At 36.7% G+C, this 24,614-nt stretch overlaps 2 protein-coding genes across 16 annotated transcripts in view; both read right to left on the bottom strand.

The window, feature by feature from the left end:
- LOC129720740 (28S ribosomal protein S9, mitochondrial) overlaps nt 1-24,614 on the bottom strand; it is a 96,814-nt gene that overhangs the window by 34,945 nt on the left and 37,255 nt on the right. The gene's annotated exons all lie outside the window — the stretch shown is intronic.
- LOC129720738 (transient receptor potential channel pyrexia) lies at nt 452-8,913 on the bottom strand. 14 transcript variants are annotated; one of them, XM_055672396.1, is made up of 3 exons: nt 8,783-8,913; nt 6,482-6,787; nt 452-4,152 (listed from the first exon to the last, which is right to left on the bottom strand). In XM_055672396.1, the coding sequence occupies exons 2-3, from the start codon at nt 6,589-6,591 to the stop codon at nt 1,281-1,283; spliced, it is 2,982 nt and encodes a 993-aa protein (XP_055528371.1). In that variant the 5' UTR covers nt 6,592-6,787; nt 8,783-8,913; the 3' UTR covers nt 452-1,280. The 14 variants fall into 14 exon arrangements, with proteins under 14 accessions (XP_055528371.1, XP_055528368.1, XP_055528370.1 ...); XM_055672393.1 differs by having other exon boundaries at nt 8,337-8,911; XM_055672395.1 differs by having other exon boundaries at nt 8,722-8,911.

Raw genomic sequence — 24,614 nt, 5'->3', positions numbered from 1 at the left:
AATTATAAAATAACATAAAAATTTGTACATCGTTTGAAAGCATTGATAGTTCATATAATTTATTTGTTCATATTATCATACAATCTACCAGCATTTTATTTCCTCTAATTCGGAAACCTTCTAGTTAAACCTGTACGAAAATGAAAAACTGTTGTTTGAAACCTATCATTGCATTGCATTTCTTTGCGAAATGTGCGTAAAAGCTTTCTTTTAGTTCTCATTATTCCATATTTTCGTTAGTTAGTAATTTGCACAATTTGATAAAGCACTATGAAAAAATATCAGAAAAATTAAAGAAAATGAAATAACTCGTTTCAGACTTGATAAAATGATATATATATATATATATATATATATATATATATATATATATATATATATATATATATATATATATATATATATATATATATATATATATATATATATATATATATATATATATATATATATATATATTGAATAGGTACACTTTTGTTTAGTTCTAGTCAAAGGGCCAGTGCGAAATCAGATTTCTATGATTGGCAGAAAAACTACAACATTTTTCTAATACATTATTATCACAAACTTTTATACTTTTATGGCCTGATTGTCACTGTTTTAGCCTATTTTCCACCCTTTCGATAGTAAGAGACGAATGTTTTGTAGTTTATGCTTCTACCACAATCTGCTGCAATCAATTGGGCATATTTCGATATATCAATAGTTAGATGCGAATTAATAACAAGTAATTATCCAAAATCGCAGAATAATTCATAGCTATTTGCTCATTATTTATAACAAGACTTTTTTAAGATAAAAGTTTACGGTAAAATTGTTATGAACTACATTGATGAATGTTATTTCTTTGTTACTAGAATGATTATAATAATGTTAATAATGTCAATTTACTTCTTATGAAAATACTATTTCTATTAGTATTGCATTACAACGCGATACAAGCCTTAAACCAATTAAATATTTAAAAGAAAACGATGGGCGACAAAACAGTATATCAAATTTACCAGAATAATTGGAATCAATGTGTCGTAAACAACAATTGATTGCAGCCATGTATTATTCTGCTCTTACTACCAAAAGTATAACAGTTTTCACACTGCGTTTTAGTCATTATTGGACTGGGAAAATTCACATTGCACAGAAACTGTACCTTGTGGCCTTAAAATTATCATAACTAATCTGTCTCGTTCTTCAGCAGTTTTTTACAATTAAATAATCACAATAGTCGCAGCTGGCAATTTCCTATTCCAGGCTATTTATTACACTAGACTGCACACGTTCTATTCATCATTTTTAATCTTATTACTTTTTTCAGCCGCGTTTCGGTATTTTTGCGAATTATTCGCGGTTAGTATGTCTAACAGTTGTTCTAACACGTGTTGATTTTGTAGTAGTGTAGTTTTTAAATCACGAATTTCATTTTTCAACCGTTCAATTTTTTCCGCATTTTCGTCGATTTTTGTTGTGAGAGTGCAAATGCTGGCCGTTTCAAATCCACAATCAGAATCACCTGAACGGTCCATCGTCATTGCACTTGTGCTTGTTGGCTCAAGTTTATTCTTAAAATTGAAAAATGTTGCGTTTGTGTTGCGGTTTGATATGGTGTGACCAAGATGTTTTCGAAGTTTTGCAACCTCATATGCTGCCATCATGATGTCTCTAGGAAGTCGTTTCTCACCAGGGTTAAGAGGTTTAACGCTAAGCACCACGCGGTAAGCTTGTGGTGATACCAACGCTGTGTAATGCAACAGACTCCGTAACCAATTCGGCAACCAGCCATTAAATAGGGCAGATTCAATATATGAAATTAGCTTGGTTTGGCGAACCAGCTTCGACAAACCGGCCGTTTTCTTTAGGCCCTGAATGTCATGAACAGCAATTCCAATCAAAAGATTCATCAGGATAACCGTCACAAACAAAAGGAACAATACAAATGTAATTTGTGCACTAATTTCAAGCAGAAACGGCGGATCTTTTCCATCAGGATCATTGATCAATAATTCTAAGTCTTGTTCACCGGTCATCATTACTAATACTGTTATGAAACCCATGAATGGATTAGCAAATGATGACGAGGACGGAAAAATTACACAAAAACTAATTGTGAATCCAATTAGCATGCAAGAGTAAGCCATAAAGAGTTTTGCGAATTCAACCTGCACTTTTCGGTACATTGCGACATATGCTCCGAACACAGGCAACTGACCGATCATCAACATTAGGTTTGTCCAGCCAAGCAGAACAGCGAAGGCACCTATGTGGTTTTGCCAGGTATATGTACGCTTTGTGTAGATGTAGGAGATTACAAAAACGCTCACAATAATGAACCATTCAATAGCATTTTCTGCTTGTGTGACGTACCGACGAAAAGATGTATATCCGGTCATTCCATATATTTTCCGGCATATTTCAACGATAGTTATAGCAACTAGAACCATCCATTGCATTTCCATTACAAATGGATTGTTTCGAAGCATGTCTCCCAAAATGGATTGTTTTTGACACAACTCTTGTTCTTGTATGGTTTCTTTCATATCTTTACTGCCATTGTAGCAATTATGAGCAAGTGCCGTTAAAACATATAGCGTTAGAAAAAGCACAAACGTGAAACAAAACAATAAACGAGCAATGTAATATTTTCTGATTTTGCCCCATTTGATGTAGAGGAACGCAGAACAAAGGGGGTGCTGTAGAATTTCCTTCTGGCCCTCGTCAACAAAAGTATTTAGATAGCTGATTTCTCTTGGGTGACAATGTTGAAGAATACTTCTAAAATCTAGCTCCAGCTCTACTTCGCGATTGGAAGAATCTTGTGAATGAGTCAGAGTAATCGCTGCATCCAATTTATGATTAATCATAGCTAGCGATGCCGGTGTTTTTCTCATAATTACATTCAAAGCGGATGTGCCCTTTTTAGATTTCGTGGTAACATCTGCACCATGAAACAGTAACATTTCAACACAATGCGCCAATCCATCTAATGCTGCCAAATGTAGCGCAGTAAAGCCATATACGTCCTTATGATTGACATTAGCTCCCCATGAGATCAAAATCTCTAGTATGTCAAACGATGTATCGGATTTGCTAACGCCAGCATGCAAAGGCGTTCGATGATCAGCATCTTCAGCATTTGGATCAGCATTTCCCATTCTAAGTAGAACTTCAACACATTCTACGCTAGCCGCTCGTGCTGCCAAGTGTAATGCTGTAAACCCACGATAATTTTTAACTTTGACATCAGCACCCTTTGATAACAGCAATGTTACACATTCCAAATACCCTTCATCGGCAGCCAAGTGAAGAGCAGTAGTCTCTTTGTCACGAGCTTGTACTCTCATGTTTGGGTCTGCTTTTGGGCAGTCTAACAATGCTTGCAAACATTGAATATGACCTAGGTCGGCTGCCAAATGAATGGGGTTTGTACCGTTTTTATCCAACATGTTTACATCTATACCTTCTGCAATGAACACTTTCACACATTCTAAAGCATTGGAACGCACAGCACAATGCAGCAGCGACTCTTCACTATTTTGTTTATTTGTAGGTATGTTCAGGTTAGCACCGTTGTTTATCAAAATTTTAGCAGTCTCCACAGAATTTCCAAGGGCTGCACAATGCAGCGGTGTAAAACATTTCGGTTGCACGTTAACTTCAACACCTTTTTTAATAAGAAAATTTGTACAATCTATACCACCGCTAAACGCACTTAAATGTAGGGCTGTCAGACCATTGCTATCATAATACATAAGTTCTGATCCACAATCAATCAAACCTTCTAATAAATCTACACGATTTAGGTAAGCCGACCATAAAAAGCTGATATTTTTTTCTACAATTGAAGCATCTGCGTAAATAGCACGAACGTTACACTCTTTAGTCGCACCAGAATCAATATCCTCCAATAGAATTGTTCGTCCCGATGCAGAACGCAGCTGTTCCATGAGAGAACTTCTTATAGTTTCACTACAAATGCATATTGTCGCATCTGGACTTGGTTCCTCAAAGCTGTCATACAAATTTGGGGCTCCTTCAGCCGGAGGAGATGGTCCAACCTGCATGTATTCAAAGTCTGCCCCAGGAAGAGCACCGCCAGCTATTGCTTCAGGATCGTTTCGCCAGCGGACATTACCGCCTACGGACAGGGTCTTGAGCCTGAATATAAATTACATATTTAAAATGCTTCATCATAGGTTATAAAAAGATCGAAATGAGAGAGTTGCCCTTTGATTTTTTTTGGAATTATATACACGGATTTCGGAATTTACGCGAATTTCGGAGTTTACGCGGATTTTGGAGCCTAGCGGGTTTTTTTTCACGCGAATTTCGAAATTTACGCGTTCTTTTTTACGCAGATTTCCTATAAATGCCGTTATTGCGCGGCATGTTCTTTTTATTTTCAAATCTTTAATTTGAAGTGTCCGATGAGTTCTCTCGATCCTATTAGGGGCCATCCACATACCACGTGGACAGTTTTTATACGATTTTAACCCCCCCGTGGACAACTGCCCATATATATTCTAAAAATTTTGTATGGACCGTGGACATCACACAGACCTTCCCCCCAAAGCTGTCCACGTGGTATGTGGATGGCCCCTTACTGATTTGGCCTACCCTTTTTTATACTTTTTTCCTCGATGTTCAGCTCGAGGTGAAAATAACTCTACTATTGATTCTCGTTCGAAATTATTTCGCAGGAATAATTGAAAACCTTTAACAAATATAGTTTTTTTTTACGCGGATTTCGGAATTAATTACTTTTTGTTTGATATTTGTATTTTTCACGTGGATTCCGAAATTTACACGTTTTTACGCGGACTTCGGAATTTACGCGGATTTTTATACGCGACTTTAGTGTATACGTGGATTACAGAAGTAACCGATGTGTATAGTTCTCTATTTTAGTGAATAGTTCTCCATTCACATACACATCGGTTACTCCTAAATATACTTCATTCTTTATTGTATTTTTCAATTAGACTCATTTAGAAGCGAATTATATTTTTTTTATGAAAAATGATGTTATCGATACCGCTTATGTAAGTTGCGGAATACTTATGCATATGTAGCATATCACGAATACGTCAGATCATTTAGCGTTAGACTGTCCGTCAAATAGCAGCCATTTCATTCAACTGATTCCTATCCGCGTCGCTCTCCATCTTAGACAGCTTAGACCGATAATAAAACTTAGAGTGTAACAATCAAAAAAGGTTTATATCTCATGAGTGCACGTAATTATACAAGATACACAAAACACTAAATTCGTGGGTTGTAAATATCAAACAAAAAGTAATTATAAAAATAATACTGTACGTACAAATATGTTTAACATTAATATTTGAATTTGCGTTAAATAATTGCCATCAACGAGTATTGCCCACACACCCAACAGACGTTGAGATGCGGTTTGTAAGTATATTCTTCTTTTCCAAAAATGAACAAATCAAGCGATAAAAAATAACGATCCGAATTGAAACGAAAAGATTTTTTTTTATTAGTTTGGGTCGGTGTACTGCCGCGCATAGCATGTCAGTCCCATTTGCATTTTTAGTGAACCTGAGATATACGTGATTTTATATAATTTCATAACACTGCTTCTTACGGCATGGGACAGCATGTTTGGATGTTTTCCCGAAGTTTTTTAGAATAAAGTTGTTAAATAAATTAATCTATTATTATAACACTATGCAAAATTAGCTACCATTTCCGCTTATAAACTCAATTCTGGTGAAAATGCAAATGGTACGGACTTACTATGCGCGGCAATATAGCTCTTGCTAAACATCAGCTGTAGTAACGAAAATAAAGCAAACGAATCATTTGTCACGAGGATATAAGTAGGTACCGATGGAAGTTTACGGTATTATCTAACTGATGTTGAACTTTTTATGTAATTCCGAGCAATTCTCAAATATCCAATATAATTTTTTTCCACAAAATAGTCCTCGCATGAGCTTGTTTACCTTGGTTATGTTCCACTATCATTAAAGAGCACATTTAGGATAAAAATATTGTTTCACGAACATTACGTGCTTATGTTGTGTCCAATTTTTCAAGTAAAATTCATTCCACCACGGTATAATGAAACGCAGGCTCAAAACCCAGAAATACGACTACTAAAATATCCCAAAAAATGTTTCTGACCAATTAAGATATACGAAAATTTGTTGAGCTGAGTGTTCAACACTCTCGCGAAAAACGTTATTAAAATTAACGGAATCATAATAAATTGAGGCCTATTGATTACATCAAAATAATTTATGGTTTGAAGTTGAATGCGTGAAGAAAACAAGTGAACCCCACATTCTATTCAAATCATATTTGTCAAGCAAATACTAGTTAAAACCGGATCACATCGGAACTCAGCAGTTTGTTGGATTAAAACTTACTTTTCTCAGCGGCGGTAACCTGAACATTTGAAATAAACCAACTCTCTATCTCGATCTCTTCGGTGTTTAATTGAAAGAAAAAAAAAACTCACTTCGAAGTCATCATCAACGGCAGAATACCGTTCTCAACCACACTGGTTGCTCGCGTCGCTCGTTGTAGTTTTGACTTGATGGGTCCCTCTTTGTAGCCGAAGTTCTGCATAGTTTATGGTATACAACTATGCCAGCGTCTGCTAAAGATACTTTATTTTCAAATACATTGACTTTGTTGTTCTGGTCTCAAAGTCTTTTTCTTTTTTCTTAACATCACACAACTTTGCAAAGTGCCAGCTGTATTAAATCAGTTTTTGTTTGGTTATTTCTTCTCTGAGTGTTTTTCATTAGGCTCGATTTTTGAACTGAAGATATGCGAGAATCTATTGTACTGATTGCATGTGCGCAGATCTGTAAGCCCCCACGTTTTTTCGTAAACATTAATTTGTTAGAGATGTAATAGATGATAAATGGGAACAGCTAAAAGAAATATAATTGAATGCCGTTTTTCATAACAAATACATTGGTTTTCAAATTGGTAACTGAAACTTTATTAGGCTGAACAGTTTAAAAGACTAATTAGCCATTCAAATCCATCTGGTACGAGACAGTTTATATATTGGAGCCACACACAGTATTTGTTCATTGCACACATTGCAGTAATTCTAACTTAGTCACAATAATTCGGCTCATTCCTTTGGGCAGATAGTCGAAATTTCAATGCTGCAATATTGAGACGAACCTCTTTTCAATTGCTTGTTGGTATTTAAATGCGAATCCATCGACTCATTTGGTACTAGATGACATCACCCAAGACAAGTGAAACTTTCGTTTAGGTGACTGCCAAACCGGAGATGAGAGACTTTCTCTCGGTCATGATACTTGATGATACTTGAGATAGTTGATAATCACGAATTGTTATATTTGTTAAACGATACGTTATTATTCATCGTTGTGTATATTTGTAAATCTATGGATTGATACGGTTACAAAGGCTTGAATGTCGTCGTAGAAGCGTCATTCAATGCGATGATTCCTTTATGTCCTTTGAGTTTCAATTGGCATATACACATGTTTTATGTGTGCGTGTGCGCAGCAAAATCAAAGAGTTATGTTTCGAAAATAAGCAATGATATTAAATACATTACCAACTTAAAATGATGATTAAAATAGAATTATATTAAGATACAATGAACAATTTACAAAATACTCTGTTTTCTCAGCTCGTCAAAATATAAGGTTTTGTGTAAAATCCCTCAAACAAAGAAAAAGGAAATGATTTTGAAAGAATATTACGACAACGAGCGTACAACAAATTGGAAAACATATAAAAAGTTATTCCAGTATTTTACTTTGATTCCACAAACATCTATGGTATATTTGCTAACCAAATGTTTGTATAAAACTAGAAACTTTATAAGAATGGAATTTTTCTGCATACGTTACATAGATCATTTATTCACATTACAGGTATTTGGAAACTTAAGCGAATGCTCAGAAACACAAACTAAATCTTGCAGACACGGCTTTGAAAAAATATTTTAAAATATGCAATTTCAGTACAATGAAACTAGAAGGTATTGAAACGCGTTTTTTTGAATAGTCAGAATTTATTCAGAATATTTTCGAGTATGTTAAAAATACTCGCATTTAAAGCTCTACTGAATCCAAGATTTAATCGGTTGGAGTGTAAATTTACCAAAAAACACAGTTCTGGTAAAAGAAATAAATCTAATCTTTAATTTTCATACCCTACAAATTGATATTTGTGTTATTTTGAGTTTGTCAAAATATTGATAAACATTGATTTTTGACGCATAAAAAAATTGAATTGCCAAAATTTACGTTTAATTAAACTAAATATATAGAAAAACAGTTAAAGAATGCATATGGTTACAAATTATGTTTCATTACATGTTTTTGTAAGCTTTGACTGTATACAATAAATTGTGAGCACCGCTTTATTCACTTGAACACGAAAGAATAACATCCCATTGAAGCTGAACGACCATAAACTAGCACGCCAAACTTGAACTTTATCTGATGACTTCAAAAAGCTAATCAGCCTATTCCACCTCCAGCTGCATCACATTCACGAAGCAGCCTCAACAAATTAATCGGACAAAGGAAGCATTTCCTCTATATTGAAATTTACGCGCAAATGCATCAATCAACAAATCACGTTTTAATCCACGTATATCTTCAGTTACTAAAACACATTTTATCTTTTTCGGTTATAATAATAAGAATTATGCCATGCGATTGCTGCTATTCCGAATAAAGATTTCCGAGAACGTACAGCTATGCTAGCTAAAAACACTAAGAATCATCTCAGGCTAGGACTATCAGTCGAAGATTACAAAAGCCGAATTATCACGATGATGAAGATGTGTAGTAGACGAATAAGGTTTTAGAAGATGACCGCTTCGACACCTAACACGCGACCTAACATATTAACAGCTCGAGAAACACAGATAAACTAAGCGGCTCTGCGCTGGCTGTCTCAATTTTGAAACCGCGATAATCTTGTGCGGCAGGTTCCACTTCGCACACGATCATTCCGGCACAGCATAAGCACACATACACGAATATGAACGGTGTACTGTGTATAAACGGCACTTTGGATCGTTGTTTTCAGAGATTTTCTGAACCGAATTGCGGAGTATTTCAACATCTTGTGTTTATAATTGAGTTCTAAGAAATTTAAATAAATAAATAAGATGCTTTTCTTATATTTATTTCAAGTAAGTTGAAAAGAATATAATTATCATTGTGGTAAAAAAATACTGTAAAATGATATCAACATAAAAAACGATGAAATTTGCACTCGATAAACTTCCACTTTAATTAAGTATTAATTTTGATTGATTTTTTACTCTCTGCGTCACTCAATACAATTATTAATTAAATAGCATGTATCAAATTTTTTTTAATAGTTTATTAATGGTTATTCACATGTTCATTCGACTGCGATTTTTTCTGATGTATTCACTGTGCAAATAATGAAAATATTTTCGCAGCTGTCTCGTTCAAACTGCCGTCATGTGATATCAATTTAGATAAAACTGCGAACGTACGTAAATTAAATGTTTTGAAAGCCTTGCTTTAGAAGGTTGTTGTTTACGTAAATTTTAAATTTTTTGTTTTGGATTTGGAAATATTTTATTTTTAAACTATAGTAACACGTATTGATAGGTATATTTATTGGATATGTTTCGGGAGGAGTTTATTTTTAAAGAGATTTTTATTTTTTATGATGTTATATTCAGTTCTTCATATTTACTCTATATTTCATTAGTTTTAAAACCTATTTCAAATTACTGTTTCAAGTCACATGTGTACCATGTTCCCATAATAACGTCACTGTTGTAAATACCGTACTGTAAAGATAACTTGCACTCACTGTTTTCTATATAAGCTACCTTTGGCAGAATTCGATGTATTGAAGGTGTGGCTCAGTTTAAATTTTTTGGTATAAATGCTTTCGTCATATACTAATCAATTGAAATGGAGCAATCCTAGTATTAGAAATGGTAGCGGTCAGCAATGCCAACTTATGTGGTGATTTTCGTGACTAAATTGATCAAAAAAATGACAATTGGGGAAAATGTGATCACATACATAGTGACCAAAAGTTGGTGGACAAGAAACGAAATAAGTGACCAATTATTAGAAAAGTAAACGAAATAAGGGTTTTAACCTTTGATTAAAAAATTCCCTGATATGATATAATTTCTAGTATGAAACTACCGAATTTTCCTACTGGATAGAATAAAAAAACAGAAAACTAATCTCTAATGTATAGTAGGGTATCGAACGTCTTCGTCAGTAGTTTTCTTCGGCCCCCTTTTGCATAAGATTGCTGCAGAAAAACTGCCGAAGAAAACCACTGACGAAGACGTTCGATACCCTAGGTAAACATCTTTATCCTACATCGCATTAACATCGCTAGAGTAGCATAGCGTATGCGTAATCACAGTAATTCTGCCAGTCAGCATTATCACAGTCAACTGATTAGAGCTGAAAGCAATTATTAGTTTCAGCACATTCGTGTTGAAACTGATATTCGTAGTTTTCAGTTTCAACTGATGATCTATCACTGACAGTGAAAATTTGCAACCCTGGTTGTGTCTCGAACATACAATTAATAAATTTCTTAACAAATTGATCAAAATATGTGGCCTCAACATCTTTTAAATTTTGATGTTATACTATTTGAACCTGCCCCCCCAGGTGGTCTCGAGGTACGATGCTGGCCTAACAAGCCAGTCGTCGTAGGTTCGAGTCTTGACTCGGGAGAGACTGTTAGTGTCAGTAGGATCGTAGCGCTAGCTCCGCAATTGTCTTGAACACTTAAAGGTTGGCTGCGAAGTCTGTGTATAGTAAACAAAAGGTCAAGTTCCGAATCGAAATATAGCACCAAGGCTTTGCTTTTACTATTTGAACGTTGCTCGGGATAAAAGTGTTCGAAATTAAGCGTCGTTTCTGCCCTCCCAGCTTATAATTTTATAATAATTAAAGGTGTGGTTCAAACGTTATGGAAAGAAACGTGTTCCGAAGACTTTTCAAATTCACTCGTTTTCCCAAAGATGGCTGGACTGATTTCAACAATCTTAGTGTCAAATGAAAAGTTTATTTACTATATAGGTTCCCCTAACATTTGACTAAATTGGACTTTTACTTCATCCGTCATGTATGAAACTGTAAAAACAACGAAAATCTATTATCTCAATAATTAAACGACTTTGTTGAACAAAACTAATGTTATACGAACAGGTTGTCTCTCAAACTTACAAGAAATAAAGATCATAACAATTTGATATGTGGGATAAATATTATGGGAAAAAACAAAATCCAAAAACCGTTTAAAACTTGTTGCATTGATCAAAATATATGGCCTCAACATCATGTAAATTTGATGTTTTACTATTTAAACGTTCCCGAACGTTGCTCGAGATAAAAGAGTTTGACATTAAGAGTCATTTATATCATATTTTTAGCACAAATATTACGTCAAATTTCACATATTCTAGAACCCAAAGAGCGGATATACCTTTATTGGAATGTATTTGGCAATTTAAGAATGTTTCCCAGAAACCGGAAGTTGCGAATTCGAAATCAAGTATGGTGTTGGTTCTTAGCCTCTGAGCATCATCCCGGTTCCTGAAAAATTCACATTGGGTAATATTTTTCCTTTTTAATTTGTAGCATGTATCTATGTAAGTAGAGGCCACCATCAGTTCAAGGTTATTCTAATGAATGTGGGTGGGTGGTATTCTCCTCAATACGTGAGAAGAGCAGAGTGAATATTCACCGTTTACTATATGTCCAGCATGGGCGATGCATGCATTCTATGCCTGACACTTTTATTTGTTTCGTGAAAAAACTAAAGCACTTGCTGCTTACACTACAGCTGAGCAAAACAAGAGTAGTAAATCACTCTAGTGAGAATACAGGAAAGTACGCCGCGGTGTGCACTGCTGAAATAGATTCGATAGCAGACGAAGAGTGAACATGCCAGACGGGCGGCTGGATATTGTTTTTCTTTTAAACAAAATGTTCTAATATAAAGGTTATGAAATGGTTTACCATGGGAATAATAGAGTTAACAGTTTCTTTGCGAAATAAGTGATTTTTTCTTACCAATGTACATAGACCACTCTGATTTCATATATATATTCACTGGAATCCCCGAATCGTTTCGGAACAGAGTGGTCTATGTACACAAACCTGGGGTGACATTGCGGATTTCGCTTCGAGTAACTCGAATCGAGAGAAATCAAACTCGTTTCGAGGTGGAGTTGGTATAGCGTATTATTTTCGACACCCCAATTTTATTGCAGTTTCTTGCGAGCAAACATTGACTCGAAAATAAATGTCAGATTTGTCTAGGGGCTGCACAACTTTATTTTCATGAAAAATATTTCGGTAATATTATACGATATCGGCTGATACATTTTGATATTTATCGTTTATCCGACACATTGACATCACACCGACGCCTAATAATGCAACGATAAATACTTTGTAATATCTAATATTGGAAATATTCCGCCATATATCAATATGGTCTTGCCCCTAGAGATTGGTATTTTTCACGTTTGTAATAAAATGTGTCCTTAAAACAAAATACTAATCTTTGAATGTTTTTCTACGATTCTTCTAGTGACGAAAATGGTTATAGGAATATACAAAGACGTAAACAATAAGATATGAGTATTAGGCTTACATTAAATGAAACAAAGTTAGTTATTTTCTGATGCAAAAGAATTTTTTTTGCATGGTTTCGTCAACATTTCAAGATAAGGCGGGGAGCACTCAAACCTATTTTAAGTACAATATTTCCCTCCAAACTGCACTAGTACAATTCCTGCTCCGTTAAAGTTAACCCCTACTTTGAATCTACTCGCTAGTGGATCCTACCAAATCAATGTTTTTCCGCTCCACAGATGTTTACTGAAATTATTTATGTTTTAGTCAACAAACTTAGGCACAAACGAACGTCTTCAACTTATCGACCATTTTTTAACACTTTCGAGCTAAAAAATGCTCGATCAAACCATTACGTAATGCCAGTTTTGCTCGAAGATCAACTGCAATAAAACGCCATCTACTCGTTCCGAGCTCGAATCGAAATCGGCAATGTCAAATATGGTCGAAACGAACAAAAATCAGTCGAAACGAAATGCGCAATGCCACTCCTGGTAAACAACAAAGAAAATGACGGTAAATCGTATAAAATGGCTAGTATCACATGTTATATGATACATATAGCATGTCACATGCAAGATGTCACGTGTTACATTACATGTAACACAAAATGTTGCATATTACGTAATATTTTACATGTTATATTTTTCGTGTTACATTTCGTGTAACATGTTACATATCACGTGAGATATGTACGAAACAAGTGGCATGTTTATTATCACATGTAATATGCTACATGTTACGTGTTACATGATAGTATTACACCGATTTATGTACATAGACCATAGACTGTTTCGGACGAAATTTCAACACGGTATAAATCACCTTAAAAGTTCGATTTTTCGAAATTTTCTTTATTTCCCAACTTTAGTTTCTTGAGTAGATGCGGTTTATGCAAAAAACTCATTTTCTAAAAAAATGGTCTTTAGACCACTCTGTTCCGCAACGGCTCATATATAGAAGCATCCGATCTCAGATGGTCTCGAGGTACGATGCTGGCCCAACAAGCCAGTCGTCGTGGGTTCGAGTCTCGGCTCGGGAGAAACTGTTAGTGTCAGTAGGATCGTAGCGCTAGCCCCGCAATTGTGTCCTGTAGACTAAACAGTCGGCTGCGAAGTCTGTGTATAACAAACAGAAGGTCAAGTTCCGAATCGGAATGTAGCACCAATGGCTTTGCTTTATATATAGAAGCAAACAAATTTTTTTCTTGAACTTCAAATATGACTTATCTAGAGCTGATATACCGTAAGAGAATATCTACAAAATACGTAACGCTTGATAAAAAAGGGAAAAAAAATAGAAAAAAATTGAAAAAAATTGAAAAAAAATAAATTTTGAAAATTGTTTAAAAAAATTAAAAATAAAAATTACTAAAAATGCTTAAACAAAAGTACCTTAATGAAAATAGTTTCAAAAATAAAAAAAATGAAAAAAATAAATTTAAAAAAAAATAACTTAAAAATTTGAGAAATTAAATACAAACAAGTTGACAAATCTACATATACCATGGAACGGGGTGAAATTGATCAATTTTCATAACATTTTCCAATTAACTAGCTTCATGTACATTGTATGTGCTCTAGAAACGTCTCTGGCTGTTGGTGAATTTTCTATCGTCTATTTCATGAAATAAATTCAAGAATTCTATATGGTACTATGAGATACATGGGGTGAAATTGATCGCCCTCGAAATCCATACATTCTATTAAAAATGTGCTTTTTCTCGATATGTTCATGATAAACGATGATTTCTGAACTGAAAAATATCATTCACAGCTAGTTTGGAAACGAAATTAACGTTATTTTAGGTTAAAATTTATTCACTTTGGTTTACGAGCTGCAGTTTGATAAATTTGCTCTCATTTGATCATCGTTAGATCGATTTTAATTCGGTTTGTTGCATAACCTCAAAAACTAGCAATGAGATTAAAATCTATGTGGTTTCATGCGAATTCATCAGTATTACTACTTTGATGGTATGGAATAATCATTGTTTAAAATTATATTTTTTTAGCTTTTATCAAACTTTACTCACATCTCCAAATTTAACGTAATTAACCCTTAAAAAAGGATTACTTCAGACAAATTCAATACTTTTTTTTTGCTACTTAGAAACTTGTTTGATCAAATTTGATTGAGTTTTGACTGAGTTAAAAGAATTTTTCGAAAATATGTAAAATTGCACCGGGCATGCAAGGGTTACCTTTGACAGGTATGTGAATCTTTCAAAAGTTGTATTTTAGGACACGTAAGCATTAGGGGGATGAATCAAAAATAAAATTCTTCTTATTCATTCGAAAACAACAAATCATTTATGAAAAATAAATATAAAACATTATTTTTTTCTCTGATTCGATTATATAGGGTATCGAACGTCTTCGTCAGTGGTTTTCTTCGGTAGCTTTTCTGCAGCAATTTTATGCAAAAGGGGGCCGAAGAAAACCACTGACGAAGACGTTCGATACCCTATAAAATTCGATTATATATAGTGAAAAAAAAAAAGGTTGGTAAACGACTGGGCAATGCGTACCAGCAGTACACCCGTACTAGTTGGCACAAAATAGACCCCAGTGTGGTCCATAGCATAATGCCCAGCAACTCCTATCCCTACCTCCACGTGGTACCGACTGGGATACGAGCAACCAAGGGAAGATCAATGATCCGGTGGGAACTTGGTCGTATGCTGACAGGGAAGGGGAGTTGTTCTCCTTGGAGAGCAGCTTGCCTGAGCGTCTGTTCCCCAGGTCAGGGGCGGCTAAAACAGCGACTGATCCGGAGCGGACGGCTGAACTATGAAATGTGGTGTCTCGCCAGCTACACCCAAGACGGCAGCCCCGTCGCGAGACTAGGCATCGCAGCCCTAGTAAGGCAGCATGCTGAAAATAAACATACTACGAACAATCCAGAGAATGATACGAATCGGATTAATCGGTATGGACCTAAGCAAACGAAAAAGGACAACCATTGAAAACTTGGTACTTGGAATGTTAGGACTCTGCTCGAACCGGCACGCGTGGGCATCTTGGCCAGAGAGCTACGGAAGGCAAAAGTGGAGGTAGCAGCCATACAAGAGGTGCGTTGACCTAAAACAGGGGAACGTGAATTCCGGGCGGTCGATCCGACCGCGGGCACTTCTTTCAAGTATCACATCTACTACAGTGGCGGCGATAGAGCGGAACGGGGCGTCGGTTTCGTACTACTTGGAAACCAAATGAAGCGTGTTATTAGGTGGAGGCCTATTAATGACCGTCTATGCGTATTGAGGATCAAGGGCAGATTCTTCAATTACAGCCTTATCAACGTGTACGCGCCGACAAACGATAAAACCGATGACGTAAAGGAGGAGTTCTATGAGCTCCACGATATAAAGATCGTCATCGGAGATACGAACGCACAAGTCGGACGAGAGGAGTTCTTTCGTCCCGTTATTGGTATGGAAAGCCTTCACTCTACCACCAACGACAACGGCTTGAGGCTAGTGAACTTCGCCGCGGCCAGAGGAATGGCCATCTGTAGCACCCATTTTGCACGTCTGAATATTCGGAAGCACACCTGGAGACACCCCAATGGCGAGGCCTGCTCCCAGATCGACCACATGCTGATCGACGGCCGGCACTTTTCAGACGTCATAGATGTGCGGTCCTTTCGAGGGCCAAACATCGACTCGGATCACTATCTCGTGGTAGGCAAGATTCGCGCCCGGTTGTCCAATGTATTTAAATCGAGATCGGCGAGGAAGATACATCTGGACAACCAGAGGTTATCAGCGGAAGGAGTTGCTGCAGAGTATACTCGGAAAGTTGATAGACGGATCGGTGGACCAGCTGGAGTGGACCTGAACGAGCAGTGGAAGCACATCCATGATGCGGTCAGCGAAACAGCGCGAGAAGTGATAGGCATGACAACGGGAACCACGCGTAGTGGGTGGTTCGATGCTGAGTGCCTAGAGGTGACGGAGGAGAAGAATCGAGCCTACGCCAACACGTTAGTAGCAGCTCATCGTGTAACGCGTCAGATTCGGGAGAAATACCGGGAGCCAAGAGCTGCCGAAAAAAGGCTTCATCGCCGTAAGAAACGTGAGCACTACGATCGCGTGCTCGCGGAGGCGGAGAATTGCTTCACCAGGCACGACACGAGGGGCTTCTATAGAACGATCAACGGAATCAGGAACCGGACCGTGCCAGTACCTGCCATGTGCAATGACAGAGAGGGGAACCTGATTACCGATAAATCGCAGGTGGCCAGGCGTTGGAAGCAACATTTCGAAGTGGTGTTGAACGGCGAGAAAGGGAGGAGAGTCGTCGAGGGGAACAGGATAGAAATTGGGGAGGACGGACAAGCTGTGGATCCACCAACAGTGGACGAGGTGAAGAAAGCTTGCAAAGAGCTAAAAAACAACAAAGCCGCTGGGAAGGACGGCTTACCGGCCGAACTTTTCAAAATTGGGAGCGAGCGGCTGTGTAGTGCAATTCACCAGATTATCCTAAGGGTATGGTCTGAGGAACAACTACCTACGGACTGGTTGGAAGGACTCATATGCCCTATCTACAAGAAGGGACATAGACTCGAGTGTAGTAATTATCGAGGCATAACCCTCCTCAATTCCGCTTACAAAATTCTCTCCCGTATCCTGTTCCAGCGACTGAGACCGTTGCAGGAAGCCTTTGTTGGAGAATACCAATGCGGTTTTCGAGTGGGGCGATCTACAACGGACCAGGTGTTCACCTTGAGACAGATCCTCGACAAGTTTCGAGAACACAACCTGCAGACACATCATCTGTTTATAGACTTTCGAGCGGCGCACAGTGGGACGAAATCAAAAATAGTAGGACATTGGTGTTTGTGACGGAGCGCATGGTTTCAGCGTTTCGATGTCTTCTTGAAAGTTTCTCAGTTTTATGAGTACTTTATTTTGACGGTAAATTTTTTTGATTAAGGGGGGTGTAGACCAAAATAAAAAAAATAACTTTTTTATTTCTCGATGAACTTGGTAACTTGCTTCTGACACATTGTAGAACTAGCTATTTCGAGCAAGTTTGTAGAGCATTAGAAAATTCTATCTCTTAAATTGACAAATTCATAAGGTGTTAAAGTAAATCACCCCTTAAAAAATGTTTTTGCGTGATGACGCTCTTATCTTAATTTTGCCATTGTTCAAGTGTTCTACAAACTTCTAACTAAAATTAATTGTCACATTTTTTAGAAGAAAGTGTATCGTTATCTCCTAATTTGGAGGAGTTATGTCTGTTTTTGCACTTTTATGACACACTTTTCAAGAGAACATAACTTGTAGAAAGGCAGATATTGGCAGCTCCTTTCAGCCTCATTTCACTCGGATACTTATTCCCTCCAATTGTGTATATATATCGTACTGGAATCGAAGGGGATTGATAGTAATTTTTCGGGAGTTAAGTTGCAACTTTTTTGGATTTTGATTATTTTTTAATCAACTTTATTTTGAATCAGACAATCGGTGCCCGTAAATAAGTAAGCCATGGACTTTTTATGATTTAACAGATGCTCGGAAATGTTAGCGAAGTGTTGAAATGTGTAATTTTACAAAATCCGAATTATTTGACGTCTGGTTTAAGTCAGATTCGCTCATGCGAAATGGAAATGTAATGAATTTCAAATTTTTATTAAAGATTTTCAAAGTTACACATTCCAACACTTCGCTAAAATTTCCGAGCATCTGTTAAATCATAAAACGTCCATGGCTTACTCATTTACGGGCACCGATTGTCTGATTTAAAATAAAGTTGATTAAAAAATAACACAGTGCAAAAATTTTTTTGCCTTGGCTCCTATGTATGATTTTTTGATGAAGTTTGATGCGAAAATAAATTTCCCTGAGTTTGAACATATTTCAACTTAAAGGGCAACAATGGCGAATTTTTGAGAAACCGATAATTTTTGTGGTTTTTTTCGACGCCATTTTGTTTTGAGGCCAAATATCAAAATTCTAAGAGTTTGTCCACATATTAGCATCGTTTTACCTATCTTTTAAAAAAAACAGATCTTGAAACGGACGAAACGGTGATTCTACGAAACCGGTTTTGGCATAGTTTTAGTATATTTCACAAAGCAAAATAATATCGATTATTTTTGAGCATTAATGGTAATTCGCTATTATCTTAAAGTGGTAGTCAAATTATATCTTATTTTGAGTAAAACAGTCTCAGAAATCGAATGGTAGGTGTCTGGTCTACGTTAAATGTCAGCAGATAAACCTATTTCAGTATTGTAGGGGAATTGGGGCAAAATCGACATTTTGCTTTACGTTGATCAGACACCTACCATTCGAAAAATATATTAAAACTATGCCAAACCCGGTTTCGTAGAATCACCGTTTTGAGCTCAGATTTTGTCCGATATAAGATCTGTTTTTTTCAAAAGATGGGTAGAAAGATGCTAATAAGTGGACAAACTCTTAGAGTTTTGATATTTGGCCTCAAAACAAAATGGCGTTGAAAAAAACACAAAAATTACCGGTTTCTCAAAAATTCAAAATGCCGCCATTGTTGCTTCTTAAGTTGAAATATGTTCAAACTCGGGGAAATTCAGTTTTGCATAAAAATACACAAAAAAATTATATATAGAAGCCAAGGCAGAAAAAAAGCCAATTTTTGTTGCACTGTGTAATCAAAATCCAAAAAAGTTGCGAAAAATTACTATCAATCCCCTTCGATTCCAGTACGATATATATACACAATTGGAGGGAATAAGTATCCGAGTGAAATGAAGCTGAAAGTAGCTGCCAATATCTGCCTTTCCACAAGTTATGTTCTCTTGAAAAGTGTGTCAAGAAAATGCAAAAACCAGACATAACTCCTCCAAATTAAGAGATAACGATACACTTTCTTCTAAAAAAATGTGACAATTAATCTTAGTTAGAAGTTTGTAGAACACTTGAACAATGGCAAAATTAAGATAAGAGTGTCATCACGCAAAAACATATTATAAGGGGGTGCATTACTGTAACACCTTACGAATTTGTCAGTTTAAGAGATAGAATTTTCCAATGCTGTACAAACTTACTCGTAATGGCTAGTTCTACAATGTTTCAGAAGCAAGTTACCAAGTTCATCGAGAAATAAAAAAGTTATTTTTTTTAATTTTGGTGTACACCCCCCTTAATCAAAAAAATTTACCGTCAAAATAAAGTACTCATAAAACTGAGAAACTTTCTAGAAGATAAAGAAACGCTAAAACCATGCGTTTCGTCACAAACACCAATGTCCTACTATTTTTGATTTCATCCCACTGTGCGTACGATACAGTGAAACGCAACGAGCTGTGGCAAATAAAGCTAGAACATGGTTTCCCAACTTAACTGATAAAACTGATACGTGCGACGCTCGACGGTTTTACATCATGCGTCAGGACAGCGGGCGAATTTTCGGACGCGTTTGTGACGTTAGATGGTCTGAAGCAAGGTGACGGGCTCTCGAACTTGCTGTTCAACATAGCTTTGGAAGGTGCGATACGAAGGGCAGGTGTGCAGAGGAGCGGCACCATCATCACTAAGTCTCACATGCTTCTGGGCTTTGCGGACGACATTGATATAATTGGTGTTAACCGTAGAGCAGTTGAGGAGGCCTTTACGGCTCTCCAAAGGAAAGCTGCGAGAATTGGACTCACTATTAACACTGCCAAAACGAAGTACATGGTGGCTGGCAGAGAGCGTGGTAGTTCTACGGGTGTTGGTGCTGCGGTGGAGATGGATGGGGATACTTTCGAAGTGGTCGACGAATTTATTTATCTTGGTATTCTCGTGACATGTGACAACGAGGTGAGCCGCGAGGTGAAGAGGCGGATTGCGGCGGCGAATAGGGCTTATTACGGATTGCGTAGCCAGCTTAGGTCCCGTAGCCTACAGATCCGTACGAAATTTGCGCTCTATAGGACTCTGATCCTCCCGGTGGCGCTCTACGGACATGAATCGTGGACGTGGAAGGCGGCCGATCGACGAGCGCTTGGGGTCTTCGAGCGTAGAATCCTGCGATCAATACTCGAAGGCAAACTAGAGAACGGGGTGTGGCGCAGGCGCATGAATCACGATGTTATGAGCTGGACCTTTCAATTGACACTAATTTTGTGGAAATCGGTTCAGCCATCTCTGAGAAAAGTGCGTAAGTTTAAGTACCGTCTGCCGGGGTGAGATTGTGCCAAAAAAGGATTTGTTTTTGTTTCTTAGCTTGTAATGCACACATTTAGGCAATGAGTTTGATCCAAATCACATCAATGCACACTTAAATGTTTAGTTAACGACTGCCGCAAAAATGGTTAAGTTACAATAAACTATAATTTTGCTAAAATTAACTGAACCCATAGAGGGGGTGAGATTGTGCCAAAAACAAAAAGTTGAATTAATTACCTGTTAAATGAACAGTAGTGTATCTACGAATAATTCACATGGATAACATGATAAAATAGTAAGCATAAGGACGATCATAAACAACGTGGACTATTGAGAGGCTGTAGGGGGTTGACCAGAAACTACGTTTCATATGAATCATAGAAAATAGTATGACTGGATCAAATCGATATCTGGAGTAACCAGTTATGAGAACGTGGTTTATAGACAGTCTCTATGCACATAGTGGCGTCTCCAGGTAGCTTAGAAAGGGAAAACGTTAGAACATAAAGCCTGAGAAGACTTTTCGTTTCAATTATTATGTGTCATTGACCACATATATATTTTTCATTGGAAAGCTTAAAACCGCTGGAAACGTACCCACAACTCTCCTTCCTCGTTTTAAAAGTCGTCAGTTTATATAGAATAGGTGTACAACATTTTGTTACATTCCATAAGCAATATCAGTTATTGTAAATTTCCACCTCACAGTTGTTAGCTTACTGTTCTCAAGCTTTAAGTCATTATTTCAAATAATACTATAGCTAGACAGCATACTTTATGTAAACGATGCAAGTATTTTGGTGTATACTGATATAATTTTGTCGTGAATGTGAATTCCGCACATTGTACCGTTCATTATAGCTTGGCACAATCTCACCCCAGAAGGGCTCGAAAAAAGTACAGTTTAGAAAAACATTATTTTCTGAGCCAACACAGGTTCAATGCATAATATTCCCTCACCACATTGGAGACGACATCCTGGCGTACCAAATGAACAGTAAGTTGATGTGATTTCTTGATCGGGTTGGTTTCCCTGGGACATTTTTGGCTAACGTTATTTGCGCACGTTTTTCCTTGTACTTTGAAATATTATTTAAGAGGAACAGTTCACTGATATTATCTATATTCCATTTAAATTTGTGAATTAATATGGCCCGTTTCATAAAGTATTGAATTTGAGGTATTAGGTTTAAGAAATCTTAAGTAATTTAACATACAAACATTTCCCGTTTTGGCTCAATCTCACCCCCGCACATAGGGGTATTTGAGTGCAAAAGTTGGAATAAATTGCAAAACTCAAAATTATTATTGAACCCCCATAACTAATACCACTAGATTCATAGATAGTGGGGGTATCCCATAGCAACTATTTTGCTTTAATTTGTTTGGTTTTTGGCTCACAACAGCTGTCAAACTAGAAGGCAAAAGCAAAGCAGATTTTGAATACGAAGTTTTGTGATTTTTTTGGTGGAATTTATAATACAGGTGATTTTATTCGGCCTGTTTCAAATACGGATCTTCAAATGACAGGTATGCATTACGTTTTGAACATTTTTGATGGAGGGTTTGGTGTCTTGTTGACTGCATACTTTGCATTGCTAATTATGGATATTTTACCTTTCGAATAGAGCTTCAAAATTGTTTTTTTCTATGTTCTGGACGTTTCTGTGCCCAAACAAACTCATTTTTGAGTAGATACGAGTGTCCTTAAACACGTCCAGAAAAAAAAACTTGCGCATGTTTGCGCGTTTATGATATATCATGATTTTATGCAATCCTATGCAATGTTTTTTTTTTAATTATGAGTTTTTTTTTAATCGCGACGTGTTTTCAGACACCGAAAGAAACTTTCAGAGCAAACTTCTTTGAAAATGGCTTCAAGAATCCTCTGCCACACCGTGGAATGAAAAATTTAATTTTTTGGAGGCGAAGTTATTCCAAATAATGAATCGTTCTTAAAATCGCGAAAGATGCTTATACAGCGATTGAGTATTTTTAAAGCAGATATCATGCGCACGTGGACAGCATCTAATCGACACAAAATCCGCTTCTCTACAATGAATGATACTGTGAGTCTCTTGGTTCCAGAGCAAGTGGTTTCCTCTAAGGATGTCGTTTGGGTACGATTTTTAGGATGAGTCTGATAAATAAACGTTTTTGTATATTACTTCGTTTAACGGTATAAAAATCAAATATAAATAAGAATATAGTTCCAGCTAAATCTATTATTGTGCAATCGTTCATTTTTGTGCAGTCTGTATTGAAGCTGTCTGCATAAAAGCAAAACTTCAAAACTACATTCCGATTCGGATCTAGAAGTTTTGTTTGATATTACAATTAATCATTACTTCGCGGTCAGCTGTTTGGTGTACAGGTCAATTGCGAGGCTAGTACTACGATTCTTTTGACGCTAACAGCCTCTTCCGAGCCGATATATATATGATTTTAAATAACTTGTATAAGAAAAGTTATTTATCACTGATACGTAAATATTATTTATCTTTCAATTATAATTTTCATATTAAAGACATAGAAACTGCTAAATATGAAAATGTCAGCGTTATTGTGCATGGAAATAATTTTTTCCAACTTTTCACTCAAAATACCCCTGTGCCCCGTGGCCTAATCTCACCCCGGCAGACGGTAGGCTTCGGAATATGCTGCTTTTCAAAGCTGGATTTCACATTTTTGAACATAATAGGCAAAGTAAAAATCCGATTGCAAAACAAATCAATAGGGTCTTATGGGGCAACTTGACCTTCCATATGACACTGATTTTATGAAAATCGGTCCAGCCATCTCTGAGAAACATGAGTGAGATTAAATAGTCTCTAGAACATGTTTATTTGTCACATGTCCAATCTTTATAAAATTCGAGAGTTAAGGGTTTTTTAGATAGCCCGTTCATTTAAATCCAATTTTGTTAAAATCGGTTGGGTAGTTTCTGAGATACTGAACCTTTGTGATTTTCACATTTTGTTAAATAAGATACAAACCAAAAATCCGATTACAATAAAATTTAATAGGGTTTCATGAGACAACTAGACATTTCATTTGAGAAAAATTTTATGCAAATCACTCCAGGCATCTTTGAGAAAATCTAGTGAGATTGAAAAGTTGCACATACACACATACACACACAAACCCACAAACACACATACACACACAAGCACACACACACAAACACACACACACACAAACACACACATACACACACAAACACACACACGCACAAACACACACAAACACACACATACACACGCGCACGCACACACACCCGCGGACGCACACACACACGCGCACGCACACACACACACGCGCACGCACACACACGCGCACGCACACACACGCGTACGCACACACACACGTTTCCTGCATCTTATAGCATTTTTTTCTCAGCTTTCAAATGCTGGTCTCAGATCGAAAGTCGGTAGTTGCAAACACGGTCAAAATTGCATTTTTCTGATTTTATCCAAGATGGCGGTCAAATTCAAGATGACGATCACTTCAAATGAAAGCCCTATCATTCCTCTCTACAGAAAAGTGCTACTTCTAGTAGTTTACATAACGAATTTCAGAGATATTGCTCAAATAAAACATCAAGAATTGTTAAAATTTCAACTTTTCTGAAAACTGTTTCACCCCTTGGTGACCGAGGGGTCAACAAATTCGATCAAACAAAAATGGCATTTGCATTTTTCCTCTATTTCTAATAACTATGTGCATTTGTATCAAATTTGAAAGACCTTGTGCACCTAGTGGCCTAGTTTCAGCGAAAATTGCTCCTCAGTGTTATTTATTTTTTGCCCTCCCTTTAGCTAACTTTGATAACCGTAGACATA

Source organism: Wyeomyia smithii, chromosome 2 (genome assembly GCF_029784165.1).
Source record: "Wyeomyia smithii strain HCP4-BCI-WySm-NY-G18 chromosome 2, ASM2978416v1, whole genome shotgun sequence".
Taxonomy (NCBI): domain Eukaryota; kingdom Metazoa; phylum Arthropoda; class Insecta; order Diptera; family Culicidae; genus Wyeomyia; species Wyeomyia smithii.
Note: the sequence above shows the minus strand (reverse complement) of the source record. Positions and strands in the feature narration are given on the sequence as shown.